The 13512-nt window shown below is 39.6% G+C and overlaps 1 protein-coding gene across 1 annotated transcript in view; it reads left to right on the forward strand.

The window, feature by feature from the left end:
• LOC126413024 (synaptotagmin-11) overlaps positions 1-13512 on the forward strand; it is a gene marked incomplete at its 5' end in the record, with an annotated part of 183747 nt that overhangs the window by 154538 nt on the left and 15697 nt on the right. The window contains one exon of the mRNA XM_050082917.1: positions 6231-6424. Coding sequence (XP_049938874.1) covers positions 6231-6424 — 194 coding nt within the window. The remainder of the gene's footprint in view (positions 1-6230; positions 6425-13512) is intronic.

The raw sequence follows: 13512 nt of genomic DNA on the forward strand, positions 1-13512 counted from the left end.
GTATATTTTTCCCATTCCGTTATGCGTATGTTGCTCATGCAAAGCCCCAACTATACAGTGACTGGTCACCATTACTCCTTCCAATAATTATAAATAAAATGTAGCTTCTATAACAGCAGCAGTCACATATAACAATGGAAAGTAATTTTACTCTTTGAGGAAATACAGATCCTCAGCTTCCACGCATACTTGATATAACTGTTACTCATTTATTCTACGAACTGACTGAAGTCAAGCACTCACTGTAGAGTGGACACCTTGATCTCATGAACAAGAACTCGAATATAGTAGCTTAGATAATAGATTAAACTCTCCTTAAGAGTAAATGGACACATAATGCACTCAAAGCTACATAGTGTACCACTGTAGACCAGCTGGGGAGAGTGGCTGCCTTTGGTGGACAAAGTGGGATCAACTTATGAAGATGAAGGGAAAGGAGGTAAAGACTAAGAGAGGAAACACCAGCAGAGTAAAATGATACAAATGCAGCACCAGAAAGAGATGGAGCTGGTGCAGTTAGGGCTAGTTGTATTTTGTGCAAGAGAAAAACAGAGAAAGGGGTTGGGGGATGGGAGGGGGTGAGGGTGATAGGATAGAAGAGCAATGTACCATGAGATCTCTGAGAAAACTGGATGAGGATTTGTAGACATAGAAACTAAAAGTGTCAGAAGGTGCAAGGGACAGAATTAAGTAGTGAAACACACAAAACTGTTTCCGTAAGAGATGCTTAAACCAGTGGATCAGGTTTGACAGGCATAAATCTAAAATATTTTCTGAATCTCTGTGTTTCAAAACTTCCAAGTAATTATTTCTTTGTGATAAATGGGAAGACGTGAAGTAGATAAGGGAGGAATACACGTACAGTCACAGAAAAGAGGGAAAATCCCTCAAAAGACAGGATCAGAAGAAATACAAAACATAGGAAATGACTAAATATGAATGATTCTGGAATTATTCCCATATTGCAGAATAAAGATAGGAATTGTGATCTACCTTTCAGACAGAATACTGAAGAAAATTTTCTTCATTAATGCCATGAAATGAGATTCACAATACCAAAAGTCGTCCCAGTCTCACATTATGTCAATGAGTCAACCCTTATAATGTATCTTGGTGTAGGTACATTGCCTTATGCAAACAAAGTAACCATCAGGTAAACTGTTTTAGTTTTACAGTTCGGCCTAACCTCACACAAATTTAATCATTAGCAATTTTGACTTAGTATAAAGTGATCAGATGATTTGGACATTTTACATTGTAACTCATCGACTGAGGCCCGGAGGGGCACTCACAGTGTAGTGTGCCACCAGGGGAGGGATGTGCCACCAGAAGGAAGTCACCTGGCAGGTGACCCAGCGATGCGAAGATGCCAGGTTATCAGCATATGAAGTCCAGTTCAGGTGGACACCTGCAGCTACTAAACTCAGTCCATGGAATGTGGCTAGCTGCTTCATCTGGTACTACAGTGGGCTTCATCTCAAAGTTAATGGCTGGTGTAGACTGTGGCATTTTGTATGCCATACACACCTGGATACTGTCAAGAACAAAGAATGTTAGCAAGCACCTGAGGACATCTGATAACATCCAAGAGTGAGGGTCTGATTTTGGGGGTATATATGTGAGTCAGTTAGTTAGTATTTCTCCAGTGGCAGGACTCATAGCAGCTGGAGTGCCAGCATGGCATCATAGGGCAGCAATGACTTCATTCTCTGGTTTTCTTGTTTGCTCAGCTCCTCCAGAGTTCTGCTGGAACTGTGAGATTTCTCAACTTCACCTGTCAGAGGCACTGGTTGGTGCCTTCTGTGTTGACAGTGTCTTGAAGAAGTACTCTTGCACTCTGAATACACTTACTTGTGCAACAGTGTCTGGACTACAAGCTGACTACTGCTTTCTCCTCTATGATATCAATCTGCTGATAGTCACAAGACAGTTCATCCCACCAGCGGAACTGTGTCACAACAACATGCACTAAAAATAACAAAAATAAGTGCCTATATGCGTGAAAAGTATTCAAAATATGCGCTAAAATTCTGGAAACATGCTCTTTAAAGTAGGTACATCAGTTGTGCATCTAAGAGAAGAGTCTACACCAAAATAGGTACCGCTTATCGATTCAAACTTTCGTCTTTGATTTTGGGCATTATCAATAATTATTTCACCTTATTAACAACAATTAGTGGAATCTTACAATATATTCCTTTTTTTCTCTTGATTCTCTGGGATGTGGCTTTGAATACATTTTTAAAGTTTGAGAATGTTCTCTGTGTTTCTTATGATATCAAAGGGTAGTCCTTAATAGAGCAATGTTGCTAGCAGAGTAATTCTCCAAATGTTTCTCTCATTCTCCCACTAATATAGGGCAGATATCATGAATTGACTGAAAAATATAATTCTGCTTTCCTTATTTATTATAACAAAAATTGTGTATTCAACACCATCAGGTCACTACTCCTAAATTCTTGCTTCTAGACCCCTCTAAAACTCCTAGAAGCCTGTAGTAAGAATTGTGCAGCACCATGTATAGTTTCATTAACTTTTTCTAATTTCATTTTTGGCATTTGTAGTTTCAAGAGCTTCCCATAAAATTTTTGTGTTATATGACAATAAAACAAAAAACTGAAATTCATTTCCTTTTAGCACCTCCTCTTCTGTGGCACTATTGCCCATTGAGTCAAACTGACAGATTGTTTTAGCATAGAATTTGACACTGGAGTTTATTTTGGCACTTTATTTTTCTGCGGAACAGGGTACAGATGGGTCTTTTTTAAAAAGTAACACACAAGCAGTCTTTAAAAGTGTGAGACTTCTTATATTTCAGGACATAAATATGCAACCTTGTCAAGTGTATTTTGTTTTTATTGTTATTATTATCAACTCAGAGAATAAGGTAAATTTGGCAGAACATGCATTTTATGCCTTTTTAAGTAAGTATGCACTTAAAAATTAAGAAATGAGACATACAGAGATTACCCTAAAGAGTTACTCTCTTATTTATGTTCATTACCCTGAAAAAATGTGAAGTTATCTTCAAGAGAATTGTATCTGAAACCACAAGTCAAAATGAAAAGTAAGAAGTTCATTAGAGCTAGAAAACAAACACATTCATGAACCACTGTTTGTCAAAGACAATAAAAAATCTGAATAACAAAGAATTTTGATTATCTGGGCTTCATAAGAAACAATAGGATAAAAATAATGAAAATTTATAAATTACAAACACAAATTAACCTTGCAAATTCAAATATGAGAAATGCATTGAAAGATTTATTATTATTATTATATTATTGTTATTGCTATTAGACTGGTGAGCAAAACTTAAGAACAAAAATAACTTTTGCAAGATCTGTCACTGCCATATAACATAACTTAATGAAACTTGGACATAGAGAGAACTGTTACAGCATAGTACTGATGGTAACTGAAAGAAATATACAATGTAACAAACAGAAAGGATACTTTTATTCAAAGTCAATAACTACAATGAAGTCATTGTGATTTATGATGGCTCCCTGGACATTAAAAAAGGTACAACATGCTTCTTAGTGGGGTGTGTTCACCATGCTCTGAAATGTGTTCCCATGCTAGCAACAAGGCTGGTACAGAATTCTTGTGGCTGGGCTTTCCATTGTTGACAACTGCTGGATGGTCGTTGGTGCATGTGGATGTGGAGCAGTATGTCTCCCAATGCATCCCACATGTGTTCGATGGGATTTAAGTCAGGGAAACAGCCAAGTCAGTCAATTTGCCAAATATCCTCTTGTTCCAAGAGCTCCTCCACCTGCACTGTTTGATGTGGTCACACATTGGCATCCATAAAAGGTGAAGTCAGATCTAAATACAATCCTGAACACATGCACATGGAGAAGGAATACAGTGTCACTATAACATTAACTGGTGAATGTACTGTGTTCAGATTTGGAGGTCATTATGCCCATGCAACATTATGCCACCCCACACCATAGCACCTGGACCACCAAACTGATCATGTTCACCAATGATCATACATGTATTGCATGTTACCACCTATCCATATATGAGGGTACAACCAGAATCACTACTCACATTGAATCTGTCCTCATCCAAGAAGAGCACACATCTCCATTCCTCTTTGGTCCAGTCCCCAAGTTCTTTGCACCATCGCCACCAATGTGCGGGTGTCAACACAACAAAACAAAACACAACACAACACCGAGGTCATTGGGCAAAGAGACCTCCCTGATGCAGTCAATGTGCCGCTGTGGAGAATATGATGGTGTGTATCACAGTCATATTAAATAGCAGCAGTGCCTGTGGCTCAGAACGCTCCCTCTGCATGTGAAACAATGCTGTGAACAATACCAAACTCCTGTGCTACATTCATCAAACTTCATCCTTCTTCAGTTTCTCGATGGTTCTTACCCATGTGAAGTCGTTCAAAAGTTGTCTCCTTGCCATGTTGTAATGAAGGGCACCACAACAGTGCACCGTAATTGCTCACTGAATGGCACACATTGACTTTTGCCATTCCTCCAATGGCCTCATGTTGTAAGGCCAGCCCCACTTGGTGCTACATTCACACTGACCTTCTGCCACATGACATCCAGCTTTCTGTGCCTGACTGGGAGACCTCTGGCAATGTGCTTCTACACTTTCATTCATTTCCACCAAGTTGATAATATGTAATGTTACTTTATCTATCTCATCCTTATGTTTTGCAGAACAGTTTATTATTAGTCACATAGCATAACACAAATATAGCCGCAGGATTGATCTGATGCGGCACAGACATGACACAATAAATGTTCAAGTTGGAGGGGGAATTGAACCATTTCATCTCACCACTCAAGTAGTGTGTTTCACATGAAAGCATTTTTGGCTGATGCAATATTGGCACAATGCGTTGATCACCTCTTGTGTGTGTTTATTTGTGGGCGAGGGGGGTGGGGGATGTGGAGGTTGTGGAGGAGGGGCATTTGCTGTGGCTTTGAGGAGACACCCTGGTGGAATCCCTTTAGGCAGATCATTGCAGTGGCTGAGCCCAGTGACTGTTGCCTGCTGTGATTGTCTTACAGAGATGGTGTCAGCATACTTCTTGGGAGCTTAGATCAGACAAGGAAATGCAACTGATTGCTTATTAAAACATTGGACTGCAAGGAATCTATGGGCTGAAATGCTCCCAGAACGTAAAGTGTAACACTGTGGGGGGGCAAAAAAAAAAAAAAAAAAAAAAAAAAAAAAAAAAAAAAAAAAAAAAAAAAAAAAAATCACTTCTCAGGCATGTCTAAGCCTTCTTCTCACTTATCAATCAATCATTATCTTCACAACTGTCTCTCCTCTTGCTCACAATCTCTTTCCTTCTCTTGTCTCTCTATCTCTTTGACTGATTCCTGTTGGGGCTGCCCTTGCCCAGCAGTTTCATTCCTTGTCCCCCACTCTGTCCTCCAGGGTGGTGAATTTCACATCAGATCATCTTTGTCATTGGTGCACTCCATTTGCAATTTCACCCAACGAATTGTCAACACTGCATTACCACGCCTCCCAGTCTTTATATAGAGTGACAAAATTATCAACCTTGTGAATCAAAAAGTCTCCAGGCAGTGGATGGCATGCATCATAGGAACTCCCATGTTGTTGTCAGGTTGGCCCTTTATTGTTGCATCTCTCAGCATTGGCTGCTGGCTAGCCATCAGGTTCTACATCAGATTTAGTAATGGACAGAGCTAGGAATTACTTCCAGTTTTGCATTCCTGAGTTGCCAAAAAGAACCCAGCAAGATACCCATTCACTTGTAAAAGGAATGCCTGTGCTTTGTCTAAATGTTACCAGGTGTTGGGACTCAGCTGTGTCTTTCTTACTGTCTGTCAGCTTTAAACAGCAAACTTTTCAGAGTGAAGCAAACACTTTAGTTACATTATAACTGTCTGGCTTTTGGGAAAGTCTCAGTGCAGGAGTAGCCTAATTGGAGCCCTCTTTTCCTGGGTGCCTGGTGGCAAAGAGTTACATTTCACTGATGATTACTTCTCTGGATGTCAGTTGAGTAATATGATTATTAATCAGCTGATGCCCTGAGAAGATTTGAGGATTAAATTTATCATCTGAATATTATAGTCTCTATTACATGATAAGTGGTTGAATTTTCCACAAGAAAGCAGTCTATTCCATTTCTGTGTCTCAAGTTAAAACGCAAAGTTAAAAATAAATTACAATAGTGTAATGACCATATTAAGTAATGCTTCTTTTTCACTTTTCAGATCCCTATGTAAAGATGTACCTACTGTACAACAACCAGAGGATAGCTAAGAAGAAGACACATGTGAAGAAAAGGACCCTCAACCCAGTATTCAATGAATCATTTGTATTTGACATTCCAGCAGGAGCAGAAGGGTTGGATAACATTAGCTTAGAATTCTTGTTGCTTGATTGGGATAGAGTAACAAAGAATGAGGTGAGTAACTGCCACTACACAAAAACATGCATATGTCTTCGAAGCATCTTCATCAATCCTCAACCATCCAGGCTGCTTTATTGGTACAAAAACTATACAACAGTGCAGTAATGACTTATCTGTTGTCAATTTTGTTGTTTGATATTATGAACAAAATTCTTTCTAGGATGATCGTTTTGAGGTTTTCAGTGTAGAATGTTGTGATATGGGTTGCTTGCAAAATGATGTGAGTAGTCTTTAACAATGCAGCAGCAATTGGTTTTTCCCCATAGTTATGGAAATGGAGCTGCTGGATTTCGGAAATCAAGACGCTGGAGCAGTGGCCAAGTGGCATAAAGTCTCTGTTAAAATCATAGTCAACTTGTGTGTGCTTATGTTTCCAGATCATTCTTTTTTCTAAGATAATGAAAGCTGTCACAGAATCTAGATACTGGTATCTTATATAACAGACATGTGTGTTGTAAGTTCAAGATCTGGAATTTGATGTTTATGAATGACCAAATCCAGCCAGTTTGCATGGTGAAAGCAATTCCACTGAAGCACACACACACCCTGCCAAGAACAGTGTGATGTTTATGTCTTTCACAAAGAACATCACTTCATTATAAAGTTGTAAAAAAAAATAAAGACAATTTACAAAGAAATGTACCATCTACATTCAAAGTCAAACACAGGCTATTAAACATAAACTGTCTGTGGAGTGTAGCAATCTGGTGCCATACTATGGTTTAAATAACAGTCGAGACTGTTTGTTTATTTGTTTATTGTGACCAGTTTTGGCTTATGTTAAAGCCATCCTTGAATTTTTGGGTCCTCTGTGGCTGGTACTGGCACTCCTCAGTTTTTGATGTGATGCAGTGTTTGATTGTGGTGTCATGTGAAAAATCAAGGAGCCGCCAGCACCAGCCATAGAGGACCTAAAAATTCTGAGGACGGCTTTAAAGTGAAGCCGAAACTGGTCATAATAAACAGATGTTATTGCAATCTCAACTGTTATTTAAACCCAAGTATGGGCTATTAAAGGTCTTAGGCATATACACCATCCAAATTTTTTCCTTGTTTCACAATGAATGAAAAACAATATACAATATGACACAGGTAAGGCAGGACAACACAAATATATGAAAAACGAGTAAATACTTTGAGTTACAATTTGGAAAAGTTTTAATGGACAGTGTGGCAAATTTTTTTGATGTACTCATGTAATTCTGAAAATTTCTAGCTGTCGAATTATGTTGCCAACATAGTCTTTTTTTTAATTATTTATTTTCCTGTGGCATTCAAAAGAGTCTTCAAAGAGGACAACAATGACATAATATGCACAACAAAATCAAATAGTAACATCCAGAATGAGATTTTCACTCTGCAGCGGAGTGTGCGCTGATATGAAACTTCCTGGCAGATTAAAACTGTGTGCCCGACCGAGACTCAAACTCGGGACCTTTGCCTTTTGTGGGCAAGTGCTCTACCATCTGAGCTACCGAAGCACAACTCACGCCCAGTACTCACAGCTTTACTTCTGCCAGGATCTCGTCCCCTACCTTCCAAAATTTACAGAAGCTCTCCTGTGAACCTTGCAGAACTAGCACTCCTGAAAGAAAGGATACTGCGGAGACATGGCTTAGCCACAGCCTGGGGGATGTTTCCAGAATGAGATTTTCACTCTGCAGCAGAGTGTGTGCTGATATGAAACTTCCTGGCAGATTAAAACTGTGCTAGTTCGAGTCTCAGTCGGGCACATAGTTTTAATCTGCCAGGAAGTTTCATATCAGTGCACATTCCGCTGCAGAGTGAAAATCTCATTCTGGAAACATCCCCCAGGCTGTGGCTAAGCCATGTCTCCCCAGTATCCTTTCTTTCAGGAGTGCTAGTTCTGCAAGGTTCACAGGAGAGCTTCTGTAAAGTTTGGAAGGTAGGAGACGAGATACTGGCAGAAGTAAAGCTGGGAGTACTGGGTGTGAGTCGTGCTTTGGTAGCTCAGATGGGAGAGCACTTGCCAGCGAAAGGCAAAGGTCCCGAGTTAGAGTCTCGGTCGGGCACACAGTTTCAATCTGCCAGGAAGTTTCAAATAGTAACATGATAACAGTGCTGCAAGCCATCATTTATCATCAGGAAAAAATGCCTCACAAACATCTGCCCTATCATACCACATGTAAATGAACACATAACTCAGGTATGCTTCAGGTTTGTGGACGTCATATCAAGTACCCAAAATTTTGACCTTGACCACTAATATGTCCTACAAAGCAATTGTGAACAGATATTACTGCACACTGAATTTCATCTGGACTTATCACCGCACAGGCCCATGCTACATGGGATTTCATCTCTTCAGGAGTTATCAATGTTTCCTTGTAGAACTTTGCCTTAATTTTTCCCACAGACTTAAGTTTGGAGGCATTAAATCTGGTGAGAGTGCTGGCCATTTTGTGTTTCCTGAACAACTGATCCAACACTCTCTAAATATTCTCATAAGTAAGTATGTGATTATTTGTGTGGAAAGGACAGAACATACGTCATGTGTTGGTATAATATGGACTGTCTTATGTTCAGTGGCATGTCTTCCAATAGCTATGGCAGCATATTTGTTAGCAACTGTTGATACTTGTGGCTATTTAGAGTCCCAGAATCCCATCAATAGGACAGGTATCAATGATGTGTTTCTTGAAAACCCTCCATGTTGACAGACCAAGGCCATTACTTATCTGCTTCTCTCAGCCAGTGCGGATTTTCAGTTGACCAGCAAGCCATGCAATGAGGGTGGTTTGAAAAGTTCTCAGAATCACCACAAGAGGTCAGTGCTAGCGCAATGAGTTTTTCACGTGATATTCATTGGACTCTTGCCTGTAAACACGTGCCACGTCAATACTCTTGGAAGAGAACTGTGGCAGTGATGTGGTGCTCTGTTGTTGTTCCCACTTAGTGATTTGCGAAGATGGAAAAAATTGAGATTCAAGCAGTGATTAAATACTTCATAAAGAGAGGTATGAAAGCAAAGGACATTCATGCTGATTTCCATAATACACTGGGAGACTCTGCTCCTTCATATTCAACTATTGCCAAGTGGACAAATGAATTTAAATTTGGTCGAGAGACCTTAGATGATGATCTGCGCAGTGGTCGGCCAAGATTTGTCGCTACTCCAGACATCATTGCAAAAGTGCACAAAATGGTCATGGAGGATCACCAATTGAAAGTGTGTGAAATTTATCACACTTGCCAGATGTCATCTGAAAGGGTATATCACATTTTAACTGAAGAATTGGAAATGAAAAAATTATCTGCAAGATGGGTGCTGTGACTCTTGATGCTGGATCAGAAATGCATGCCGTCATCTTGGCAAAATTACACAGACTAAGATATGAACTGTTGCCGCAACACATGCCTTATTCACCTGATATGGCTCCGTCAGACTTCCACCTCTCCCAAAGGTGAAAATTTTTCTTTGTGGATGAAGATTCAGTTCAAACGAAGAATTGATAGCCAGGGTTGGCAACCATTTTGCAGGCCTGGAGGAAACTTATTTTCGAGTTGGGATCAAGGCACCGGAACATCGTTGGATCAAGTGCATTAATCTACAAGGAGACTACATTGAAAAATAAAAAAAAAAGTTTCAGTGATGTGAGTACTTTTTTTCCATTCCATTCTGAGAACTTTTCAAACCAACCTCATAAGAAGGCCAATTTTCCCATAGTTTGCGAATGATGCTTCATCTGCAAACAAAATATTGCATAGAAATCCCACATCACCTTGCAGTTCATAGTCACTATTTGGGGAACTGTAGCCAATTCTGAAAATCATTTCCATGAAGCTTCTGGAGGAGCAAAATGTGCAAAGAATGAAATGCTTTACAATTTAGCATTCACAACTCTCATTTTGCTCATCCCACTCCTGTATTTAAGCTACTTTGTAGTGGCATGTGGATTGTGTGTTACCATTGCTGAAATGTTAGTAGTATTAATCTCATCATTTACTGTTCTCTTTCATTGGTGGATTTTATTCTTCACTCTCTAAGTGTCTTGAAATGTTGTTATAGCACTTGCAAAGATACATAGTGAGGGCTTGACACAACCAGGATACATGTAAGCATACAGCTACACTACTGCTCTAACAGTTTGACAGCATTTGTCAGGAACAAAAGCCATATCCATTTGTTTTTATTGTTATATACATAGTGAAAGTCCAAACAGCTTCATGAGCAAGTTAATTAATTGCTGCAACAGCAGAGCACCAACTGGTGGACCTCGAGTGCATAGATAGACACATTAACAATACTACATTGTTGCTTTTGTTGGCACGTTTTGACAAATATTTGCTCAGTCTCTTCTCCTGTCAGTGGGCTACCATTTTGTGGCCCTGTTGTTTTGATACTATTTTATCACATTCCACACTTTATGTTGTTTGAAGTGCTCTTTGATCAGCTATGAACTTTACAAATTACTTGCATGTGTCAGAATATTAAACACTTTATCCACAATAAGTAAGCATAAACCACGCCTTCATATATCTAATTGTTCCTCATGTAATGAGGTGGTGCATCATGTTTGCCTCACATTGTATAGATATTTGACAACAACTTTCATTCTCTTGCCAAAGAGGAAAAATGTTGCAGAAAGTAGAGTCAGAATCCACAAACATGAATGCTGGCTGTATTCTGACTGCAGTCCTTGCATTACTTGGTCACTGCTCCAGTTGGCAATTGTTTTCATCCTCAAGTATTTTAATATCAGGTTGAAATAGCTAAGAATTCATTTTCTAGGCAACAATTATGTTACTGGCCAAGTATGCACAAATAAAATTTCCTTATGTTTGAGTGTTCGAATGATGCTACCTGATCCAAAATTGGCCTTATGTCATGATCTTTGATATCCATGTTTTCAAAACTGCTCCAGGCAAGTTACTTTTGAATGGATTAAAATTATTAAGTAAAAGATCATCAAAACTTGTGGAGCAAAGAGTGTGGCCTCTCCTGATCAGTTGCACAGCACATGAATGGTTCACTTCAGAATGTTTTTGATAAGAGGCTGCCTATGCTGTTAATTTCCAAAGTATGCAATGTAACCAGAGCACTACTGATTCACTCCTTTAATGTTTTCATTGAGCATTTTTAGCTATATCAATCTGAAAGATGTGGATGAAGAATAATGATAACTATATTTGAACAAATTCCAAATGATGTGAAATACTGCATCTTAAACAGGATCAGCATTATAAAAAACATTAAATCATTATGCAGGGTTATTACTGATTGGTGAAGGAATTTCACTACTGTACTTCATCTGTGTTTGTTGTCATAATATTTTTGGACTTTGCAGTTATACAGAGAAAATTGTGAAGTTTTTGTTACAATTGCTCCTTATATTCATCCTTGGTGATTCTGTAGGTAAGTCAATTGCTAAATAAGTACAGAAATAGCTAAATATGTACAAGAACTGGATATATGTCCTAATCTCCTTCTCCACCCCTCTATCTGTCCGTCCCCTACACTCCCCTTTCTTTGTCCATCTCCTCCTCTCCCCTTTCTTTATCCATCTCCTTCCCTCCACCCCCTCTCTGTCCATTCTGCTTTTGAACAGGAAAGGAAATTACTAACAGTGGTACAGTGTACCCTCTACCATGCTCAGTACAGTGGCTTACAAGTATGTGTGTAGATGGCCATGTAGACCCCATCTCTCTTCACCTCCTCTTGCACCTTTTCTCTGTCCATCATTTCCTTCCCCTACTCTCTGTCCATTTCCTCTTGCCCCCTCTCTGTCCATCTCTTCCCTGCTCATACTGGCCTTGAGCCTTGTTTATTGTTACTGCCAACAAAACCTTGACTGGGATCTGAAGTTGCTTAAAATAAATGAATAAATTGGTAGTGCTCATTGGTATACAGGATACACGAGATCTCTTCTGTAGCTGGGTCTGTGAGGATAGTAGCTTCAACAACAGTATTTTGCATAGTTTTAATCTGCAAATGGGTAGGATTACAAAGTTTTGGACAATTCACATGCCTGAAATAACTTGGGGCCAACAGATGGTGGTGGACAGTAACATATGATGTAGCACAAGAATCGTGTATAAAATGAGCTGTAGTGAGTTAGGGAGTCAGATGCACCAGCAATTGCAGCATGTTGACTTTACAAGGAAAGGCACTATTAGTGAAGCTTTATTATCAGAATGGAGAATCTGCTACTGCAACTTTATGAGCCTATCATAATAAGAAACGTATTCAACAGGTAAGGCTCTCTGGCAAGTGCCACTGTGAAGAAACTGGTCATGAAGTTTGAAGCCACGAGTTGTTTAGATAATAGACTCTGTAGTAGGTGACCAGTCACAAGTGCTACTGCTGCTCGAACAGTTCAGGAAGAAATGGAGACTTAGCAGGTTCATCTCCACATGGTGAAGTCAGTGCTCATGGAGTCCCACTTCACTACAGTTTGGAGAGTATTAAGGCATACCCTCTAATGTTATCCATACAAAATTCAGCATCATCATCAACTGTTACCTACTGATATTTCGATGTGGAAAGCATTAGCAGTGTGGCCACTTCAAAAATTGGTGGAAGATGATGACCAGTTATCTAATGTTTTGAGGGCCGACAAAGCTCATTTCACACTCCAAGGATCTGTTGACACCCACAACTGCAGAATTTGGGCTACTGAAGATCCTAGAACTGTCGTGGAAACCCCACTGCATGATGAGAAAGTCACAGTATGTTGTAGATTTATTACATCAGTCATGATTGGACTCTTTCTGTTTGAGGAAATTTGGGGCACTGCTTTTCAAAGTGTCAGAGTGACGGTTGTGAGGCACGCCAGTATGTTAATGAATCACATCATCCCTAGCCTGGCTGATAAAGACATGCTGGGAGGTATGACTTTTATGCAGGATGGCACTCCATCCCATATTGCTATACATGTGAACATTGTTTGGTGAGGATCCTGTACCACCACTTCTGTCTTGCTTGGTCTCCAAAGTCCCCAGACCTCAATCATCTGATTATTGGTTGTGAGGTTTACTGCAGTTTTTCACCTTCATTAGGGATGCCAAAAGACAACATCTGACAACACTTTCTCATCATACCTGTAGATACACTGTACAGT

This window comes from Schistocerca serialis, chromosome 7, assembly GCF_023864345.2.
Source record: "Schistocerca serialis cubense isolate TAMUIC-IGC-003099 chromosome 7, iqSchSeri2.2, whole genome shotgun sequence".
Taxonomy (NCBI): Eukaryota; Metazoa; Arthropoda; class Insecta; order Orthoptera; family Acrididae; genus Schistocerca; species Schistocerca serialis.